This window comes from Oreochromis niloticus, linkage group LG5 (assembly GCF_001858045.2).
Source record: "Oreochromis niloticus isolate F11D_XX linkage group LG5, O_niloticus_UMD_NMBU, whole genome shotgun sequence".
NCBI lineage: Eukaryota > Metazoa > Chordata > Actinopteri > Cichliformes > Cichlidae > Oreochromis > Oreochromis niloticus.
The window spans coordinates 19,469,213-19,492,075 of record NC_031970.2 but is presented as its reverse complement, the minus strand read 5'-3'; the positions used below and the strand labels follow the sequence as shown (position 1 = coordinate 19,492,075).

At 38.1% G+C, this 22,863-nt stretch overlaps 2 protein-coding genes and 1 long non-coding RNA gene across 3 annotated transcripts in view; 2 read left to right on the top strand and 1 right to left on the bottom strand.

The window, feature by feature from the left end:
- Positions 1-22,863, bottom strand: part of LOC109202267 (uncharacterized) — a 712,495-nt gene that overhangs the window by 249,952 nt on the left and 439,680 nt on the right. The gene's annotated exons all lie outside the window — the stretch shown is intronic.
- iars1 (isoleucyl-tRNA synthetase 1) overlaps positions 1-22,863 on the top strand; it is a 56,365-nt gene that overhangs the window by 14,069 nt on the left and 19,433 nt on the right. Inside the window, exons 11-19 of the mRNA XM_003454548.5 lie at positions 822-944; positions 6,664-6,755; positions 8,037-8,135; positions 14,681-14,807; positions 16,819-16,892; positions 18,723-18,917; positions 19,203-19,289; positions 20,240-20,323; positions 22,039-22,183. Coding sequence (XP_003454596.1) covers positions 822-944; positions 6,664-6,755; positions 8,037-8,135; positions 14,681-14,807; positions 16,819-16,892; positions 18,723-18,917; positions 19,203-19,289; positions 20,240-20,323; positions 22,039-22,183 — 1,026 coding nt within the window. The remainder of the gene's footprint in view (positions 1-821; positions 945-6,663; positions 6,756-8,036; positions 8,136-14,680; positions 14,808-16,818; positions 16,893-18,722; positions 18,918-19,202; positions 19,290-20,239; positions 20,324-22,038; positions 22,184-22,863) is intronic.
- On the top strand, positions 951-3,796 carry LOC102079164 (vimentin). Its single transcript, XM_074527743.1, has one exon. It carries the CDS (start codon positions 1,737-1,739, stop codon positions 2,868-2,870), a length of 1,134 nt encoding a protein of 377 aa, XP_074383844.1. The 5' UTR covers positions 951-1,736; the 3' UTR covers positions 2,871-3,796.

Sequence of the window (22,863 nt, the reverse complement as noted above, 5' to 3'; positions counted from 1 at the left end):
ATTCTTCAAATTGTATTTTATGACTAGATGTGAAATGACCATGTGGCACATCTGTCTTGGGTTTTGACAGGCTGTTTGAATACAAATTACATCTGCAGCCGGACAGTGCTCAGATCTTTCATGCATAGCTGTCACATACCAGCAGTGCTCGTTTCAACACTGCAAAAAGTATCCAGCTCAACAAGGAATTTAATATGGAGTCATAACATAACTTTACACTGTCGAAACTGGGTTCACTGCTGGCTGCACCTATATGCAGTAATGTAATTGTAAAATGAGTTTAAGATGAAATGATCAACATTAAGATTGTGTAGTCTTAATTTATTTCAAATACATTTTCAGGACATGTGACTTTGTTATAAGTGGATATTTGTACACAGAGAGAGAGATTAGATGGATGGATGGAAGCATAGATAGATGGATACTTTAAATGATCCCACAAGGGAAATTATTTTGTTACAGCAGCAGGATAAATAACAAAAATTGTACAGTCTACAATAAATAAACAACAGAGTTAACTTAAAGTGCCACAGGCCCTGCGTAAGGGCCTTATACTAGGCAATGCAAAAGTTTATATATACAGTGATAAAAAACAAAAGTAAAAATGTAGTTGTTTTTAAAAAAAAAAGAAAAAAAAAATGAGTGAAACTGACATTGTGCAAGAGGTTGGTGCAAATTGTATTTTTAAAATAATAAATACTATGTATAATATAAATCTAAGAAAAACAGCCGCCAAAAGGTATAATACAGAAGACAATATTGAGAATAAAGATGCCAGACCATGTCAAAGCCATATCTAAACTAATATTATCTCTCTGTAGGATGATTATAGGGTGTGCACTGAATACAAGATCATCCAGAAGGACCAGACTCCTATCTGCCCTGTGGACGCCTCGGGCTGCTTCACTTCAGAGGTCACCGACTTTGTGGGACAGTATGTCAAAGTGAGTGACACTTCATGCATTTACATGTAGATTAGGTTAGCAAACATTGCGTGTTTCTACCCACAATAGGAGCAGCTGATATGATACACGTGATAAATATTTAAACATTATTGATAGCTGGATTAATTCAGTTTTTTCGCACTCCTTAACTGTTCTCCATTTCCTCCATTTGTATCTTGAAAATGCATCTTTTCTTAATAGACTTCTCTCTTGATATGTGCCAAATTTTTGTTGTTAATCCTCTTTAGAAATATGCTTTAGATATATTCTCTTTAGCTATACCTGCAATAAAATGTTTTACCTTTAACTAATTCTTAACTCAAACTGTCTAAATGTGGAGTTGAGGGGATCTGTGTCAGAGCAGTCTTCTGGAAAAACTTGCTGCCAAAACACATTGTCATTTACCAGCGCACTGGATAGCCTCTTCAAGTCTGTCACACCCAACTAGAGTCCTAAGAGAATAATGAGTTAAAAAGAGCATTCATATATGATCTCATCACTATTTCACATCCTGGTGCAAAGGCCAGGGAGTGACCTGCCTGGCCACTAACAATACAGCGTTAGCTAATAAAGAGTGTGCAGCCACAGTTCTCCGAAAGTCAGTCATAATCCACTTTTGAAATGTGTTAAAGCGTAGCGCGAGTTTCAAGGGTGTCTGAGACATTCTTTATTACTGCATAAAAACTCAGAGACAGTCTAGGGGACTGTCAGTCGCAATATTTGCTACACAAGAAGCCAAAAGAGCAGCCACTCTTCTGTAAATTGAAAAACAAAGCCGGTATCTTACACAACATGAGAGCTGCATCTTACAGCCAGAAGAGTCTGCAAGTTAGCAGTGCCAGCAGAGCGAGAATTCAAAGTCCGTCACCTTCCCGGTGCCGTGGAGCTTCTTATGACAACCGGGGACGCTCAGGTTATCGTGGAACTGCCATCGAGGTGGGCACAGAGATACATCAGCACCATGCCAATGAGAAAGAGGAAATGCAGGAACTCAATGTCAAGTTCGCAGGATACATTCAGAAAGTTCAGGCGCTCGAACAGAGAAATGCTTCTCTTCAAGCTGAGCTAACTGCCCTGCAGAGCCGCTATAAGGGAGGCCCCACGGGCATCGGAGAAGAATATGAGCTCAAATTTAAAGAGGTGCGAGAACTAATTGAGGTCCTGACTAATGAGAAGGGAGCAGCTGATATTGAACGTGGCTACATTGAAGAAGAAGTAGAAGTTTGGAGACTTAAGCTGGAGGAGGAGCTGGCACTTAAAGAAGAAGCAGAAATGATTCTGAAGGAGTTTCGTCAAGATGTTGACAATGCCACACTGCAGAAGGCTGAGCTGGAGAAGCGCATAGAACAACTGGTGGCCGAAATAGAGTTTCTCAAGAAGCTGCACGATGAAGAAGTGGCTGACCTCATGAAGCAGATTGAGGACTCAAAAATTAGTGCTGAGATGGATGGCGATCGCCCTGATCTGGCTGCTTATTTGCGTAACATGCGTGCAGAGATAGAAGCTGTTGCTGCTCGCAATGTCCAAGAAGCAGAGAAGTGGTACAAGACCAAGTTTGACACTCTCAAGGACCATGCTGGCAAACATGAAGAGCAGATGAAAACCATGAAAGAGGAGATCACCACCTTCCACAACCAGGTGACAGATCTTCAGAATCAGATTGATGGTCTGAGGGCTCGCAATGTCGCCCTGGAGCAGCAGCTGGAGGACATGGAGATCTCCCACATGGATAAGGTGGGGAACCTAGAGAGCGTCATCGCTCAGTTGGAGGCTCAGCTCTGTGATACCAAACTGGAGATGACCAAGTATCTCCAAGACTACCAGGAACTGCTGCACATTAAGCTCAAGCTGGATGCAGAGATTGCAACCTACAGGAAGCTGCTGGAAGGAGAAGAGGAGAGGCTGGGAATTCCCAAAGATGTCTAATTACATGGGAGAGGTTCAGCGGCGAGTTCAAAGAATGGTCACAAAGAGGATCCGCAGAGTATCATGGAGTTTCAAGATCAGCTCACTCTATTTCTTACCCTTCTTCATTCTGCAGGCTTTTTAAAAATGTGTTTTTCTGAGCACAGATGCCAACACTTCTCCTGACACTTTACCTAGACACGACTCCACTAATCAGGTGTTATAAATTTTGGGTACATATTTTTTGATATGAACTCTGCCTGCATCATATAAGGAAGAGTTTTGATCTATTCTTGTAATCTTATATGTATGCTTGTGTAGTTTTGGATACTCTGTGCTGCAGACAAATTCCCCCTAACAGTTTATTGAGATATAAGACCCAGCCCTTCTTACCCCTTATTTGTCTTTGATCATATTATCCTTATGTATTCTCAAAATGATCTTCATTCCTATTCATTGCCTTCCCATAACTCTTGATTTTTTTTATTTTTTTGTGGAGTCCTCATTTCTCCTCGTTGCTTTCCTTTGCTCATGCTTATGCAGTACCCCTGCTAAATTTATCTTCCGTCTTTTCTGACAAGTCAGCCCCACTGTTATACCTTCTCTGTTATCACTTCCCTTTACTACAGTTTTTCGCTTTTTGCCATCACTGTCTCTCTATATGAAAGTTTTGGACCCATCTGTCTTTTAAATGAAACACTCAACTCAAGCAAAGCATTATATAATCTTAGTATTGTGACTGATCTTTACAGCAACTCCAGTTAATTCTGAATGTTTTGACAAAACTGTTGACCATTCACACTAATGTTGACCAATTTAATAAAGATTTAAGTGTGTGCATACAAAATATTAGTGATGAATGTTCTTTAACATGTTGTCATTTCCTAATTTGTCTTTTCCTACAAATAATAAATTGAGTAGAAAAACAAAGGCCCATTTAGTACATAGCAAACCAAATCCCCCAAGCAATTTTTTCCTGATAAAATGGCATTCATAAAAAAAGGATAAATTGTTTTTCATAGCAATTCAAAAATATAAACACTACAAAGGGTGTTTCTGATCATTTGCCACATCCAAGTTCTTATCGAAGTCCTAATAGGAAGACTGAGTCTTTTTTTTAATGCATAACTTGTTTTTCTTCTTTTAGTGGATAGGTTTGACATGGTTTTTGTTATTCAGAGCATAAAATTTGGTCTGAGTGTTTGTTTGGAGGTGTCAGGGCAGGGTCAGGTTAGGACCGTTGTCTTGCACTTAAGAAAACCCAGATCTTTACTATAATTTTTCTTCAAATTCAAAGGATGCAGAAATAGATTTGGCTCATGTGGTGTTTCTTTAGAAATAATCTTCTCACAGTCCTCTTTGATCATTTATAGCAACCTCTCTATAAAGGTGATAAAGTGCAGCATCTGACCAAGTCAAGCCCACTGAATTTGGATTATTTTTGGTATTTTCTATTCTTCATTATCCTGCAAATAAACTGTAAATACTGTGGATGTCACAACGGGACTAACTTTTATACGAATCTAAACTTTCACCCTATATTATTTTCATCTTTGCAAACTGGGTCTGGTTGTGTAGCTGGGGTAAGTAATATCCACAAACACAGAAAATAAATGAGTGTTTTGGAACCTTAAATCAGATGCAGATTAATTACAAAGAAATCACAAGCATGTGAGTAATTTTATAACATACTGCTTAAGTCTTATTTATGTTGAATTGGCCAGGTGGTGAAATGGTTTCATTTTCTCAGTGCCAAATTTCCTGTACATCTTCACATCACAAGTGTATCTTCATGCTTTAATGAGCATGGGTCAGGACACAACAAAATTTATCCCTGGGTGAAAGAGGAGCGGGGGGCTGGCATGGGAACTCTCTGCAAAGAGGTCACAGCCACCTGCCAAGCACTTGCTGAAAAGTCATATCTATGAGCTTCCTGTGAATTGCACTTGGCTAGAGGGACATAAAATTGGGGATGATAAGACCTCTACCTGATTGCATATTAGACTGTTTGGCATAAACACTGAGCTCCATTTTTCATAGTTGTATGGGTAGACTGACCTTGGTTGCAAAATTACCTTGGATTTTCTGCAAGAAAAGTCATACTCATATTGAAGTTTCCAGAGAATTCCTCTGATCAAGGTCTATTTCACCAAGTATTAAAGGTATGGTAGCCCTGAAGTGTACTGAAAATCATCTAAGAAATAAAATGTAAAAACTGAAAGTTGCTCAGTAAACGTCCCATAATAACATGCTATTAGGATATGTGAAATATGTTAGGTAGAGACAGTTGTTATGGATATAATACTATGGAGCATAATATAATGTAGCGCTGCAGATATCAGTTATTTCAGTAATAGAGTATTCAATCAATTATTCCTTCAATTTGTTGAGTAACTGGAGAAAAACTTATTTTTGTCTTATTAATGAGAAATAACAGTTATTCAAAATGAGCTATTCACTGGTTTCCAGGCAGTGCCTGCCCGAATAAAGGCTCCGCCTATGTGCTCTTCATCCTTTTTGTGTAGACGGACTCTGGCTCCACATTAAACTGCTCACATGGTGACAACTGAGTGCTATGGAGTTGTGGATTAAACAGATCTTTCAAAGCAAATAAATTTGCACCAATGACTTTCTATAATGAAATTATTCAAGTTACTCGATGAATTACTGCAGCCTTAATTGATAGAACTAAACTTTAAATAATTTCACTGTTGTCCACTGTATGGTGACCTTGACAGTATAAAAAATGGACGCAACTGCTGTCACCTGTCGGTTTGTGAAGTCCAGCTTCGAAGCTGCAGTCATCTTCTAGGTAGCAAACAGTAGATGTGAAGAGGAGGGGAAGAGACTGTGAAACTGCATGCTCACTGCCATTAGCCAGTGAACATGCAGCTTCATAATACAGATAATCCTCCAGTTTGCTACCGGATATGACCAAGATTTACAAAATTGACTTAATTTTTTTATTCAATATAATCCAAAATGAGTGACTGAGCCCTTAAGGTCAAGAGGAAAGTGTTTACAGAGGTCAGGATAGACAGCTGTTTTCTCATAGACTTCTATAGAACGAGAAGGTTTTCTGCAACCTCCATCTGGTGGTCGTAGATTGATACAATGCATGTTTAAGGCTTTTCCACGTAGACATCATTTGTCTTACCCGGAAGCTACGTCTGTCTTTTATACTCTCTGTGGTCTGTAATAAGGACTCGATTTAATTCTGTCAATTTCTACAATGCATAAAATGACATTGTGTCAGTTATTTTTTACTATTAAATGTTTAACAATGCTGATATATTGTGTTTATGTAATATTTATTTATTGTGAAAAAAAACAGTGCTGCAGGTTTAAAAAAAAAAGACGATATGACACAAATAGTGTACTTAAAAACACAAAATGTTCACTGCAGTTTTCATTAAACTAGATACAATTATTGCATGATCTGAAGTGTGTTTACTGTGAGATGCTTATTCATTAATTGATTAATTCATTTTTGTGCATAGGTGCAAAGAGCAAACCTTACAGTGATTTTATAAAAGTTAACTTTGAAATGAGCTGAAGAGCACTGGCAGATCTCCATGGATTTTTTAACTTTTCACCTTGCAGCTGTGATGTACAGATGTACTACTCCAGACTCTTTCAGTATGTTGTGACATGACAGTTGGCTGTAGTTTAAAGTGTAAATGCACACATCTGTCCATGCCTGGCCAGCTGAAATCTTTGACCCTAAACGACATTGACACATGGCTCTTCAGCCCTATTCTGTGCTACAACGCATTCTCTAAACAATGTCTCATGTTTGGTGGTTCTGTTACAGGATGCTGACAAAAATATCATCAAGTGGCTGAAGGAGAACAGTCGCCTCGTCAATTCCAGCTCCTACAAACATAATTACCCCTTCTGCTGGAGGTGAGACATGTACAGAATTCAAACTGAAAAGCTAATGTTACCTCCAGCATCCTTTTCTGTGTCACTCAAATTAACAGCTTAAATTTTTGCCTTTCACCACGGGGCTTTAAAAGCACTAGTTGAAGAAAAAGTCAAACTTCTGGAAACAGGAGATTTTTGTCACAAATGTTAAGCCTGACTCAATTAAATATTTTCTCCTTGAGTGCCAGTGGCCTTTTTTTGTAGTAGAATGTGTGAAGTTCAGTGTTTAGCATGCGGGAAAGGGGTATTCATACAGAGGTTTGAGTATATTCACTGTAACATTGGCTTTGTGGGGCTCTGTGCAAGTCCAACATCACGTACAAACCATCAGGCACATGTAGAAACACACAGCTGTCTGTGGGTTTTTGTTTTTTTGAATTGACTAAGTCACTTTCTGACTTTGAGCGGCTGCAGTACGACCTGAGCAAGATTAATTAACCTCTGTAAATATGAAGAGATATTTTCTCTAAGCCTTTAGAAGACACAGGTTTGTAGAGATCAAAGTAACTATTGGATGAACTATACGCTGCCTAAAAGGTAAAACTTGTGTTAGGTGGTTTTCTGAGCTACAGGATGAGATCCATGTGGTATGTGCCATAACCTTTGAGCTATCAGGTCACCCAAAGAAATCCAATAATAAATACAGCAGATTATTGTAAAGAAAATGGATAATGAAATACCCAGTAAACCTGTATTTTACAGAAGATTTTTTACATATATATTTTTAAGTAATAATAATAATTTTAAAAAGATTGAAAAATAGTTTTTACATTTTATGGCTTGACAGTAAATATAAATGAAATCAATATATTATCTGTATTGTACAGGATCATTTTGTTTTATTTAAGACCCTGAAACAGCTTTATGGCTCAACTTCAAAATAAAAATACACTTTTGAGTATAAGTAAAGTTTTCGTCTTAACCTTTGTGTGGTGTTTTGGTCTTCCATTTTCAGTATTTACCAAAAGGAAAATTATGCGATTTATTTAATTCAGCTTTATTTATACAGCGCCAAATCACAACAACAGTCGCCTCAAGGCGCTTTATATTGTAAGGTAGACTCTACAATAATACATACATACATTTGTTATTTGTTACTTTGTTCTTTTTTTTGTCCAAACTTAACACTGTCGCTGTCAAGCACTTGCACAAGTACAAAAAATGAACGCCACACAAGGGTTAAAGTTTATGTTGTATGCCTCTTTGGTCCTTTTTTTTTTTTTTTTTTTTTTTTTTATAAATCTGCTGTTGTTTTTTCAGATCTGACACACCACTCATCTACAAAGCCGTCCCCAGCTGGTTTGTCCGAGTGGAGCACATGGTGGAGAATCTACTGGACAACAATGGAAAATGCTATTGGTAACTTTTTTTTCTGAAAAAATGATTACTGGCTTGGAGGCAGTGAAGTGGCAGCTGCTAGCATCTTGCCAAACAAGTGTTCTTAAAAACCATGCCAGACAGCAGATAGAGTCCCAAAACAATTACAGCCCTCCTCTGCACTACTATATCAAGTTATTGGACTGTCTCTGCAGAGCAGCTATCACTGGGTATAGTAGTTTTGAATGGCAAAGAATTAGATTTTAAATAGAAGTTGTTCTGATTGCCTTTCTTTCTATATGTGACATGGCGTTAAACGCTTTCTCAAGGAATTTTAACATGACTCAACTGGGACTGGTGGTTTCTGTAAAACATTAGCATGATGCTAATTGCAGTGGCAGAACATGGAGAAAACGTAGGCATCAGCATGATGGCTTTGCTAAATGGTATTACCCCTGGTGCTCCCAATGCTCTTTTCTGAGCCACAGTAGCTGCCTCCGGTAATGGGACTGTCAAACTGAGATGAATGACTAGCCGCTAGGAAGGTGAAGACGCCCAGACACACACATACAGAGAAGCTGAGACAAACGCACACACTACTTTAAAGGCTACAGTCCTTATCTAAGAGGTAGTAGTGTTGCAGGTTTTTTAGGAACATCTAGCTAAAGGTTATGTACAGTAGAATAATCCTTGCTTTGGCTACTCTAACGATTTATAAGTTATGGCCAAGATTATAATAGAATCACCTGTGATTATAGTGTAAAACTATTCACCACACTACAAACTGCAGCCTCCAACTTTATCATATGTTTGGATCAACACGTGTTTAAACCGTTTTAAACATGTACTGAACATGTTTAAAATGAGAACCCTAACAAAACTAGTATTTATTATAAACGAGCACAACTGAGATAATCGTAAGTGCTGAAGCTAGTGATTTAAAACAAAAAAATTGTTTATTATTTGCATGTTGTTATGTTACTCAGTTATGTCCTCAGAAAATAGTGAAGAATTTGTAACCCAAGCCTCCAGTTTTTTATTTATTTGTTTGTTTGTTTAGCAGACATCGTCCCAAAAAAGCAACTTAAATAAGCTCCTTATCAAAATTTTCATTTTCTGTCAAATTGTTTTAGCTCTGGAGTAAAAAGCAAAAATGTAAAAGGTGTTTGAACGACATGCAACATTGATACTAACTTTAACTTGGCTGTGTTAGTGTGGCCGCACTCTTATGCAGATTTCTTATTAGGTTGATATTTTAAATGTATTTTTATGTATAAATACATATTAAAAATATAAATAACCCTCTTATTTTTTTATTATTAGACTCCATTTTCAGACTCGAGTTCTTGTCCCATAAAGACTGTCTGCCTGTCAGTCAGGGTTGCCAGCTCATCAGCTTCCTAATGAAAGTAAAGTCCTTGTAGAGTTCAATACATCTATATGAAGTTCATATTAGCTGACGAGAGGCTTAAAAAAACTTGAGAAAGCAAAGTTCTAAAGTGCTAGTTAATGTATTCTCCAAGTGATTTGTTCATTTTATCTCAAATGGTGCAGCGCAGACAAAGGCTAAGTGTCTTTTCAGAGAGCTCAGTTTGAATTCTCCAGATGCCCGTCTGTCAGAATAAATGAACGACTAAATTTTTGAATGCTCAAAGGGTGGCTGATTTCTTTTGAGGTTCAAGGTGCAGACAGCTCGGCCACTGACATGTGAATTTAGCACATTATTTCGTAATAGGTAATCAGCTTAGCCTGAAAAGACTTGGGTTAAATACATTAAGAATCAAGTATTATATTTCTAGTTCATTAGATTTTTTTTTCTTCCTTGTCTGTGTTTTTTTTTGTCTTTCATTTTTTCAGGTATTCATTGAGTTCATTCATTCATGTGCTCACTGACACACTTAATTCTTAGTATTTGTCTTTATTGTTACAAACGTATAAAAACCTCCTAATTCTAAAAAATGTAGCTAACTTTAGCTACACTACTTATTTAAAAATAACATTACTTTAACTTTTAAACTTGAGCAGCTTTTGAGTGGTTGAGTGGTTTTCCTGCTTAACCTTAAAATTTGGACATTCATGATAGACATACTCGTTTATAATAAGAAGTGACCTTTTTGGGAACATAGGCTAAGGACTTTGCTTTGCAAACACTGAATAATAAGTCTGAATTAGTATAGAAATTATATATTTATTGTAGCGTTCTGTAACACCCATACAGTGGGGAAATCTTGAACTATACATAAGGTACAACCTTAAATAGTTGTGTGAAATATACCTTGTGTAAATAATCAGGAGTTTGAGTATTTTGTTGCTAGAAGTTGGTGCCATTTACTAGTGTAAAATTGATCGCAAAGAAGTCTAGTGTGCTCCACTAAAAACCTTGCGATTGCTTTGCTCAATTGCTGGTTGCCACAGTTGCCCATAGTTTGCATGGAATACGACGACTTTACCGATTTCAAAGTAATTGCAAATGTATTTGCTGCTGTTGCATTGAACAACTTTTATTTAGGCCAACGTTCTCTGGTTTGTATCACACTTTCGTCAAATTTCAAAACAGCTCAGAGACTAAAGTCTGGAAAGTGGGGGGGGCTACCAACCTGTCTCTAGGCCTGTGTGACTGAGGCCTTCCAGTTTAATATTCCTGTTTGTTGATCCATGCATTTTCTTAGCTAGTTATCTAATGAGGATCAGAGGTCCAATAAAGCGTATCCTAGCTAAAGCTGAGTGATAGCCAGGGAACACCCTGAATAGCTCACTGGTTCATTTTAATAGACCTTTGCACTATTTTGCATTTTTGTAAATGAGTCAAACCACCAGTTATCAGTATGCTTTTACATAGCTTTGAACTGATTAGCCTTGTCCCTCTGTCTTATTTAATCACCCCCCCCCCCATTTTTCCATCCTCCTTAACTTTTCTCCACAGTGCATATTCTTTGCTTTCATTGACTACAATCTGTGCTTCTCTATCTCTGATTGACTCCATCCTCATTGTCTGTGACTTATAATAAAAGTCTCTCTCTCTCTCTCTCTCTCACTCTCTCTCTCTCTCTCTCACTCTCTCTCTCTCTCTCTCTCTCTCTCTCTCTCTCTCACTCTCTCTCTCTTTTTTTTAAAATAACTCTTCTGTGTGTCTCGAGCACAAGATGGGACACTTTAAATTCTACATTTAGCATGGATAAGGGGTGGAGGGCTGGTGGTGAGCAGCAGCAGCAAAAGGAAAAAAAAAATCATTAAATTGATATATTAGGAGCCTAAATAGAAATGCCTCCTACAAATGGGAATTGATGAACTCTTTGCTTAGCGTGTGGATCCTGACGGCAATATATCCCCCCACCCCACCCCCATAGCCCCTTGCACTGTTCTCCTAACCAACACAGCCTGCTGCAGCAAGAAAAGAGGACAGAAAAAAATGAGTGAAAGAGGGAGAGATTTGGAGATAGTGGCAAAATAAAAATGAAAGAGCAGAAAAGGGGTAGAAAGGAGAAAGATGCCTCGGAGGGAATGTTAACCTTTGCAGTCGAGCTTCATAAAGGGGCAGTTTTAAGTTTATATCCTAGGCTGAAAATAAGGAGTAGTAAAGATGGCAGCAAGGAATAATATTTTCTTGTGAGAGACTGTGTTGCACAGTAATATACAGGGTATGGTTAAGTTTGTGTCTTGAAGAGTAATGTATACAGTTTCCATATAATAGACCTTAGAGGATATTCACAAGTCTAAAATTTAATTTACACATCTCTTAAAATTTTCCTTCCCTGCTGGAGGCCATACAGTTAGTTACAAAACAGATTTGTCTCTGACTGCAGTGTGTCAGGAGGCTCTGTATACATATGATCATCAGTTTGACAGGCTACACCATCAAAGTGGTAGAAAACACTTTTGTCAGTTTTGCTGGTTCTAGTTGCTGGGAAGCTCATCAACTCAGAGCTCAGTAACTGTTGAATTTTTATCAAAATGTAGGATGACTTAATAATTTTAGGTTAAAATGTCCTTCGCAGCTTTTGTGTTCATTTCATATTAATATACATTAGATTATCAAAAGTATTCACTCACCCATCCAAATTGTTCCAATCATTTCTGTGGCTTCAGGTGTTAAAATCAAGAACCTATGCATGCAGTATGCTTCTACAAACATTGGTGAAAGAATGGGTCACTCTTAAGGCGGTGAATTACAGCATGCTGCCATAATAGGATCCCACCTGTGCAATGAGTCCAGTTGTGAAATTTCCTTGCTACAAAATATTCCATAGTCAACAACAGTAACTCAGCCATGGAGTGCTAGGCCACGTAAAATCACAGAAAGGGGTCAGTGGATGCTGAGGTGCATAATGCCCAACCTTCTGCAGAGTCGATCGCTACAGACCTTCAAACTCCATGTGGCCTTCAGATCTGCTCAAAAACAGTGCACAGAGAGCTTCATGGAATGGCTTTCCATGGCTGAGTAGCAGTATCCAAGCCTTACATCATCAAGCGCAATGCAAACTGTCAGATGCCGTGGTGTAAAGCATGCCGCTACTGGACCCTAGAGCAATTAAGACGTGTTGGAGTGACGACTCATGCGTCTCCGTCTGGCAGTTCTACGGATGAGTCTGGGTTTGGCAGTTACCAGGAAAATAGTACTCGTTTGATTGCTGAGTGTAAAGCTTGGTGGAGGGGGGATTGCGAATATGGTTTGGGGTTGTTTATCAGTAGATGTGGTCAGCCCCTTAGTTCTAGTGAAAGGAACTTTTAATGCTTCAGCATACTGAGAATTTTTGGACAATTTCATGCTCCTATGTTTGTGGGAACAGTGTGAGGATGGCCCCTTCCTGTTCTAACATGATTGAGCACCGGTTCACAAAGCAAGGTTCATATGACATGGATGAATGAATTTGGTGCCCTGCACAGAGTCCTCAGCCTCAACATGATAGAGCACCTTTGGGATGAATTAGAGCACAGACTGCAAGCCAGGCCTTCTCGTCTAACATCAAGGTCTGACGTCATAAATGTGATTCTGGAAGAATTATCAAAAATTCCCATTAACACAATGCTAAGCCTTGTGGAAAGCCTTCCCATAAAAGCTGAAGGTCTTAAAGCTACAAAGGTTGGGCCAACGTCATACAAAACTCTATGGATTAAGAAAGGGACGTCACTCAAGATCATATGAGTGTGGAGGCAAATACTTTGAAAATATAGTGTATTCTATAATCTCATTAAGAGTTATCGTTGTACGCTTTGGAGAACAACTGGGGGACAAAGAAATATGGTTACTTCTGGTTTGCCTAAATGGTAAGACATTAAATTGTTCTGGATGGCATTTTAAAAGTATTAAGGTGACCCTTATAATCCTATGGGCAATAATTATTTTTTTACAAGCATTGTTTGAGTTTGATATTTTCGGCTAGGGGAAGTCTGAAGTGGCAGAAAAGTATGTTAGGTTGCTGAAGGACATGTATGAGGACAGCGAGGCAGTGGTCAGATATGCAGGAGGAGTGACAGATGGGTTCAAGGTAGGGATGGGACTACATTAGGGACTGAGTCCAGTCTTGTTTGCAGTGGTGATGGACAGGTTGACAGATGAGGTCAGGCAGAAGTCTCAGTAGGCTATGATGTTTGCAGATGACATTGTGATCTGTAGTGAGAGTATGGAGCAGGTGGAAGAGAGCCAGAAGAGGTGGAGGTATACTCCAGAGAGAAGAGGGGTGAATGGTAGAAGCAAGACAATATGTGAATGCGAGGGAGACAAATAGATAGGTGATGATACCAAGAGCAGAGGTAGTGAAGGTGGATGAGTTTAAATACGAAGGGTCAACCATTCAAAGCAACGGACAAGGTACAAGAGAGGTGAAAAAGAGAGCACAAGCAGGGTGGAGAGGGTAACGAGTGTCGGGGTCGACAGAATGATAACAGCAAGAGTGAAGAATTGCTTCCCAAAATTAAATCAAAAGAACTAATTTAGGCGTTAATTTCACTGCATTTTTCCTTTTTGTAACATGCTAATTAGTGTGTTTAATGAGGCATTGCCTCATTTGCACATTTTAATATAATTTTCAGAAAACTTGTTATACAAAGACAACATGTATAATGTCTTAAGTTTCTTGTGATGTCTATTAGTTTAAAATGTAAAAATGTTATAGTATAAATGTCACAATACATTTCTTTATAAAAATGAGTTGTTTTGTTTTGGGTTTTTTTTTTTAATACTCTGAGCCTGTTCAAGTAGCAGTTACAGCCACCGGACATTCCCTATTTATACTCTGACGTTTTTTTACAGAGTCTACAGAGGGAGTTGTGTATATATCATTCAGAGCCATAAATGTATATTTCTTTTTCATCCTAAAAGTATTCAAAATATTATGTTTATTCATTATTTGGATGCTTTCTGTGAAAACATATCACTTAAAATCTATGATTTGCACATCAAAAAAATGTCTTAACGTGTATAGCTAAGTGGGAAAGTGAGACTTTAGTTTTGGTTAAACAAGGATATGATGGCAGTCTGTCATCTCGAGCAAAAATACCCCCATTGTTGGCCATGGAGGCCTGACTGTCCTTGTTTATTTTATGTATTTCTCTTTAATTATAAAATGTATCCTAATGTGTCTCTGCAGGGTTCCAGAGTTTGTGGGTGAGAAGCGTTTCGGCAACTGGCTGAGAGATGCACGCGACTGGGCAATTTCAAGGAACCGTTACTGGGGCACACCAATCCCCATCTGGGTCAGCGAAGACTTTGAGGAGGTCAGGAAAACACAGATGCATGCACTCCTTACCCTTTAATAGAGTAGTTAATGCTGATGATACGTCTTTATGCTTTATCACACATTTTGTGTCCTAACCAAATACCAAGATAGTTTTTCTTTTCTAAAGAGGTAGCGCTCAGAGTTCAATCTGAGCTAAGCAACAGAGGCAATAATTGAAAAGTTAAACTCTCACTTTATTTATCATAGAAAAGACTGGGGCTGCAATATTACAGAAATCGGTTCTTCTCAGAATTTCCTTCTATGAACATTTTTCTCTGTAATGATTTAGCATATTAGAATCTTTGTTGTGTATGTGGAGGCTTGTGTAGCAGAGACTTTTTGGCATGGCAGAGCGAGGTGACCATGGTGTCAAACCAGAGAGTGTAGCGTGACTCCGTGTTGCAGTTAGTTACCCTTAGGCGCATTATAGAGTGCCTCCATAAACTCAGCACATGAATGATTCATTAATGTAAACAGCAAATAATCATGAACTAAAATGTCTTTGGTTTCTTTTCATGCCAGCTGAGGTAACTTCAAAGGTCTTTCAAGACAAATGGCTTCTGTTTTTGGGAGAGAGGGTAGTGGTAAAGAAGCTACTGAAAAACACCGCAAGAAAGAGGGGTCAGGATAGAAATGAAAAATGAGAGGTGAAAGAAGGGGAGGATAATAAATGAATGAGTTAAAAGAAGCAGACAGTGAAGAAGCGAGCCAGACTGCAAGTGTCCATTTTGTTATGGACGCTCCTTGCCAAACCCAGCTGACTATGTGAAGTAGACTGAACCAAATAGAGATGTCAGAATTGGGTTGTTTGAGCATTTGAAAAATGAAGTGTTAGTCCCCTGGCTCAAAGAGGGACAGCCAGCGACCTGCTTGCTGGAAATAGCTCTGACTGTTTCCAGAACACTCGCACTCCCTGGTGCCTCCCTCACTCACCCACTGCAACAAATGACACACCCAAATCTGAAGCCGTGAGCGAGCGTTTGTCTTTCTGTACAAGATTCTTTACGTTTCAGTACAACTTCAGTCTCATCATCATCTTTTTCTTTTGTTCTGTTGCTCTGTGTTCCTGGCTTTTTGGGTATGTTTTTTTTTTATCATTCTGTCTTCTGCATTTGACGGTGGTGTATCTGGGCCATGTTACCTGGTGCTCCAGTAAAACTAGAGCGGAGCCTACAGGTTAGCTCTCTGGGGAGACCAGATAACACACTTTACTATACTTTCGAAGGTAAAGTTACTCGGGAGCTGTGTGGAAGTAGGCCTAGTTTTAAGTTCAGTGCAACAGTACAAACATGTAAAATTTGCTATCAGAGAAGATTAAGAACAGGCACTTGTTACATTTTTAAAATCCAAAGCTCTCAAATTGTTACTTAAAGTTGTTTAACTGTGTCAGCTGTTGTTTAAACAAAACGCACTGTATTGTATATTGCAATCAACAAAAATATTTATTTCTCTAATATAATGTGAAGCTTGCTAATAGCTGTACTTAATACAAATGCAGTGGGTTTTTTTTTTATTAAATTAAAATTTGTAAGAAAACAAATAAAAGAGTATGCCAAATAATAATAGTCAATTTGAACAGAAGGAGCACGGTAAATAAAAAGTGATTATGTCGTTTGCTCTGTATTATCATCAAGAAAATTGCATCTGTCCACTTAATCTAATGCTTACATCTGCTGCTTTATATAAATTCACTTTTTTTGTTATTTCAGTGGGCTGGTGTATAGGGCATAAAGTGTGGTTTCAGATAGTGTGAAATATTTTAATTTATTTAGATTAATTCTTTGTCACACCAAAAAAACAAAAGTAATAATTTTTCATGCTAGAAAAAAAGAAAGTTGGTACATTCTCAAAACAGAGAAGCATCAAATTCTATTTAGTTGGTAAGTGAGATGTTCTCCTGTTGATCAATTGGTTATATAATAGATTAACTTTCTAGTATTTATAAAAATATAATGAATGCGGGGTTTTTTGCTTACTGAAGATATGCTCTGTGTGTGGATACTCATTAGGTGGTTTGCATTGGATCCATGGCTGAACTAGAAGAGCTGACTGGAATCAAAGTAACTGATTTGCATCGGGAAAAGTAAGTCACTAATTAGCAGCTATCCAGTTGAATATGTACTCAGTGTTACTACTGTAATAGTGAGTCACACCCTTAGACTGTACAGGAATCGACGACCTCACCTTTTTGTGAGGTCGTGTGTGTCATTGTGCAAGTTTATTTTTCAATTCTGCATCAGGTTCCTCTAATGTGACCTGTCTTCCTGAACCAGACGGGTGTTGTTGTGCATAGATCACCTTTCTCTTCCGCCCTTCATCTACTAATTACCTTTAATCGCTTCCACAGGGCTGGCCATCTTTAATTGATGAGTGAGAAAGGGCTTGCTTTCACTAAGCTTCCATGTTTGTTTTTCTATGCAGGGCATGACGTTTGTAACAGTAATCTGAATGATTTTAGCAGCTTTCAAGATTAGAGACTCTAATTAAAGAATATCTGATTAGCCATTTAGCAGTCAATTGGATGTTGTCTTTTTTGTCTGAAAAGTCTGAAATGTTTCTAAAAACTTAAAATCTAGAAGAACCTTATGCACACCTTTAGATAACCTGACTTTTAATACACCAAAAACCTGGATCCATGGCACAACTCAGTGTGGGTGCATCATTAAAAACTTGGTTTGTTCATGGGTCCTTGCATAATAGGTAGCCCTAGAGGCATACTAAAACAGCTTCAGTGCACCCTGGCATTGATTCTCCAAATCTCTTGAACACTAATAGATGAATTAACACAGTTTCTCAAAAAGATGTTTTTACTCATCTATTTTGATGGTGGTTGCTGAATTCGTTAGCTTAACATGTTGGGCCAAAATTTCCCATTAGTGTGCACCTGGTTGAGATCCAGTCACTTCAAAGGCCATAGCATATAATTGGCATGTTATTTTTATATTCATCTAACCTTTTTGGAATGAGTGGAGCCAGATGATGCCAGAATATCCTGTCAGTTTCAACCCGGCCCTTCATGATAGAAATCAAGGTTAATATTTTGCCTCAGACTCATCTACCCAACTGTAGATGATGACTTACACCATGGATGTGACATAGTTCATCAACAGTTAATTCTGATCTAACCAGTCCTTAACGTGTACCTTTTAAAGAAATCATTTTCTTTAGTTAAAAAAAAAAAACAAACGAAAAACTATGAAAAGATGCTTATGTGGCGTGACCAAATACTGAAGATTATACTTTTGCCTGCATTGCATAACAACATGCAAAAATGAGAGCTGATGTACTGCTCAGATTATGTTAACTTCACTTATTTTTCACATCCCTTCTTCAGTAAATTGAAAAAGAGGCTTCTTGAGAATAGAAAAGCACTTTTATGTAACTGCTTAATCTACTTTTCTTTGGACGTCCTGGGTTAATGTTTTTTTGTTCTTGCTCTTATAAATAAATGTTTAATGGGTTTTGGAGCTTTTCTTGCTATCTGACACTTGATAATTAAGAGAATATTCAGGTGCATCTGTTTTTCTCAGGTTAGCTTAATTTATCAAAAAATAACCCATTTTATTTATTGGCTGAATCTGACCAGATCAGTAAACCAGTGAAAAAAAGAAAAAAGAAAAAAAAGAAAAGAAAACTCTATACCCTTTGTAATAAAAAAGCTTAATCCAGTAAGAGCCAGCTTTATATTACCATTGTTCTCCTCTTAAACCTCATTCTCAACAGTGAAAGCCTATAAAATCCTTGTTCTGGTCTGCAGCCCAAATGCCTCAAAACCTTATTCCATGTAATGCACATCTGTTTAAGAAGTGCCTTGTGATGCTAACCAAACTCAAAATGAAACAGACGTCCAGCTGTAATTGCTGCCTCTTATTTTCTGCTGGTTAATTTTTTTCTTTCTGCTTCATCTGCACAGCATCGACAATCTGACAATCCCCTCACGGTGTGGTAAGGGCGTGCTGCGGAGGATCGAAGAGGTGTTTGACTGCTGGTTCGAGAGTGGGAGCATGCCTTACGCTCAGGTTCACTACCCCTTCGAAAACAGGAAGGAGTTTGAGGACAGTTTCCCAGCAGACTTCATTGCTGAAGGCATTGACCAGACCAGAGGATGGTAAACTGAAGATGAATGAGTGAACTGATGAGTGACACATAAGAAGTCGACACATAGAGATCTCCCTGTGTAATTTAATTTAGGAAAATCATGAGAAAAGATCATTGGCAGATGGAAATACAGTTCGGATGAGTGTGTTGCTGAAATATGTCGTAAATTTCTTTTTTAACTGTATGAAATTATATTATTAAGAGTGTAATTTTAAAATCTCTGTCCAACCTAGGAGGACAAATTAATTTAGTGTTATTGACGCCCTGACCTACTTGTCTTTGTACCCTACTGTAGGTTCTACACACTGTTGGTGCTCTCCACAGCCCTGTTTGGGAAACCACCCTTCAAAAATGTCATTGTTAATGGACTGGTGCTTGCTAGGTAAGTCTGTCTGCTTAACAAAACATCAGTTAACATCAGTCACTAAAGGTGACCCGTTTTTATTTTCTTCATTATCTGCCCTACATATGCTGTTACTAATCAAAAAATGCCAGTGAAAGTAAACATAGTGCATCTCCTTTAAATTAGCTAATAAAATGTATTTTAATTAAAGAACTTTTTTTGCATTAGTATTTGGGTCTCCTGATATTTGATAACTTTGAAATACCATTTGCAGCTTATTCATTTCTTCTTAAAATGTTAATTTTCACAAACTCATCACTAATGTGTAGTTTTCGGGACTTAATGGCAAACTTGTTTGCGCACTTGGGGCGATTTTCAGCTGAAGAATTGTGCACTGAGGAGTATTCATGGCTCCAGGACGGTAAAACTGGGACTGACTCAAATAAACCTCACTATTCATTTTCCCAGTAATCAACGAATATTTCATGTTCGCAGAGGAGAACTGAGGTCTTTGGAACAGAATAAAATTCAGCAGCAGGCTCATATTTGTTTTCGTTCTTTAAGAGGATTTGCTGACAAAGCAAATATTCTTGGCTATTTTTCCTGCACATTTTCTGTGCAGAAATTTTCTATTTCCCAACACATATTGTGTTTTGTGCTCTCCCCCGACTAAATCCACTATTTACTTCACCTCATTACCACCATTTTTATTTTAGTTTTCTTCTCACTCAGTCACCTGCGTATTTATCCCATCTTTGTTTTTCTTTTCCCCTTTTACTCTTAATCAGCGTGATGTGTGTATGCAGCATTTAGGCTTCAGAGCCACTGCTTCTCTGCAGCCTTGGGGTCTAAGTGCAGCTCTATGTTCGCCGGCCTGCTGACCTGGAAGGGCTTGACTAATTTGAATATTAAGTGCATGGTTCCCAACATACACTTTTATGCATGCGCGCTTATGTGCATTAATAACTTTGCTTGTCTCAATCCCACAGCGATGGACAGAAGATGAGCAAGCGCAAGAAGAACTACCCAGATCCTGGACTGATAGTGCAGAACTATGGAGCTGATGCCCTCAGGTCAGCTCTGTGAGCGAGTGTGTGTTTGTGAAGCGTGAGTGCTTGTGTGCGCCGGTGGCAGGGTGTGGGCTAACTTCACTTATGTTTTTGTTTTAAAGAGTTTGAATTGCTGTCTATGCTTAAATACAAATAGGCCCACTCCTACATACATCACACACACACTCATGCACATTACATGCATACAAATGCCCATCTTCATACATTCTTTCTCCTTTGCCCCGAGCAGGAAGAGCGCTATGGCCATATGGCCTAATGAATAAACCACTATGCAGTTGCACCATATGCTCACATATACACTGATGGGGAGAGAGATGCTAAAATGAAGAGGAAAAAGGCAACAATCTGTTTCTATTTGAGGCCTCCATTTTTCACTTTTCTGGCTTTAATCAGTGCTTACAGTATAACCATTATGGTGTAGTGAGCTTCAAAAGGCAGACTGATGTACAGACTATAAGGACTTTTTCTTAGTACTTTTGAGTAGTGACAACTATGTCTCCTACATATTTTAGCAGTCGAAGATTCTGCCTATTCTGTATTTTTTTTTTCTTACAAATGAATCTCAGTGTTGCTGCTATTAAAATTACTCATTGCTTGTTGCGTGAAGTTTCATCATCATTCAGCTTGCTTACAGAACCAAAAAAAAAAAAAATGTCCATCAGTGTGCTGATGCCTGCCAGAGAATATTACGCTAATATGCGTTATTTGTCAACTGTGGCTTTAATGGAGGCAAGAAATTAATTTGCACTGTGATGGTTGCTGCTGGTAAAAACAGGTTTTGGCACAAAATGTCCTTGAAGCATTTCAGGGTGGACATGTATAACTTTATATTCAGAAAATGCACACTGCCACATAGCTTTATTTTAGTACTTTTCAGAAAGTTATCCGGTAATGTTTTCCTAGCATTTATAGAGAGTTTTGTTCATTTTTAAATGAGGTTTGGACAAAACTCAGACTCTTTTGTCAGTGCAGCTAGGAGCTGATAGGGCTGCTTAGAGGCTTTTGCTCATAGCTCCATACACTGATTGGCTGCTGGTGTGTGTTTAATGTGTTTAACAGAATTTTAAAAGAAAATCGCTTGTGTTAGGTTTTAAGAACACACTCTAATCCACAAATATTGATCTTCCATAGTGACGTAAGACAGAAATGAGCATAAATCAAACTTCTTCAGCAGTTCACAGTTTATTAAACCATAGCTTTGGTTCAGCTTGTATATGGTTCACTGGTTTCCATAAATCAGCTTTGGCGTCTTTGTCAAGATGTACATGAACTACACTAAAATAAAAACTGTCACATCATGCATATATTATTAATGTGAAAATTAATATCATGCATCATGTTCTATGTAAGTCATAAAGTCATGACCCTCAGCTGTGTAGTGTAATAACAACCATTAGAAAGACTGAATGTAAATGAAAGTCACTGTGTATTTAAAATGGAACTGAGATAGATAGATTTTCAAAAGTGAAACTATTTTCATAGTTTGGTTGTAACGAGTGGCATTAATGAGGCACTTTAATCCAGAGAACTGTCACTGGATATTTGCCTTCTCTGTAAACCTTTGAGATGGTTGTGAAGGAGTCAAGCCATCAGCAAAGAGGGGTTGGTTGTGGTTATCCTTATCGAGTACCTGTACACTCTCTGTTTTCTCTATTCTCAGTTGCTAATATTTGATCTGCACTCACCACCTCCTTCACTTCCACTGTCCCTCTCTGCAGACTGTACCTCATCAACTCTCCTGTAGTGAGAGCAGAGAACCTGCGTTTCAAAGAGGAGGGTGTGCGAGATGTGCTTAAGGATGTCTTCCTGCCGTGGTATAATGCCTATCGCTTCCTGGTGCAGAATGTACAAAGGTTACAGAAGGTACATTTGCAATGAACAAAAGTCAGACTCATTATCTTTACAATTCCTGCAGTGTTCCTCTAGCTTTTCCTGCTTCACAAACCACAGCACTTTCTCATAATACGTGAGTTTGCTACAAATATCTGCCAATTAATTATTATTTGGTTGTTGCTGGCACAAAAAAAACTTGTTGTTGTTAATCCAAAGTCTGCAGTAATAACTTTTATAAAGGTTCTATATTAGTGTTTAATGGATGGCTGGGTATTTCAGCCTAATTTGAAAAACTTGGAAGCTAGATTCTGCTGTGCATATTTATATTAAAAAAAATATTATTCATTTGTATTTGCTCAGTTTCTTGACTTACCTAAAAATGGGATAGTTAGTGAGAGTAGCTTTATGTGGCATAGTGCTCCTAAGAAAATAGTAATTACCTGCAACTGCCTTTAAGAAATAACTAAGTTTAAATATAAAAAAGACAGGAGAATTATGCCATTTGCCAGTTCTCCACTTGTTCGTGATGACTTTTAGATTTGCAGTTCTTAGGGAGAGTCATGGAGTACAGTTTAAATCCAAGTTTAAAACCAGAACCCAATAATGCCAGAAAAAAAACATGAATGAAGGTGCAACTTCAAGCTAGACTGACATCAACAGTTGGTTCTGTGAATTTTTAACTCTGGTGCTATTAAGCTATTGTTAATGGG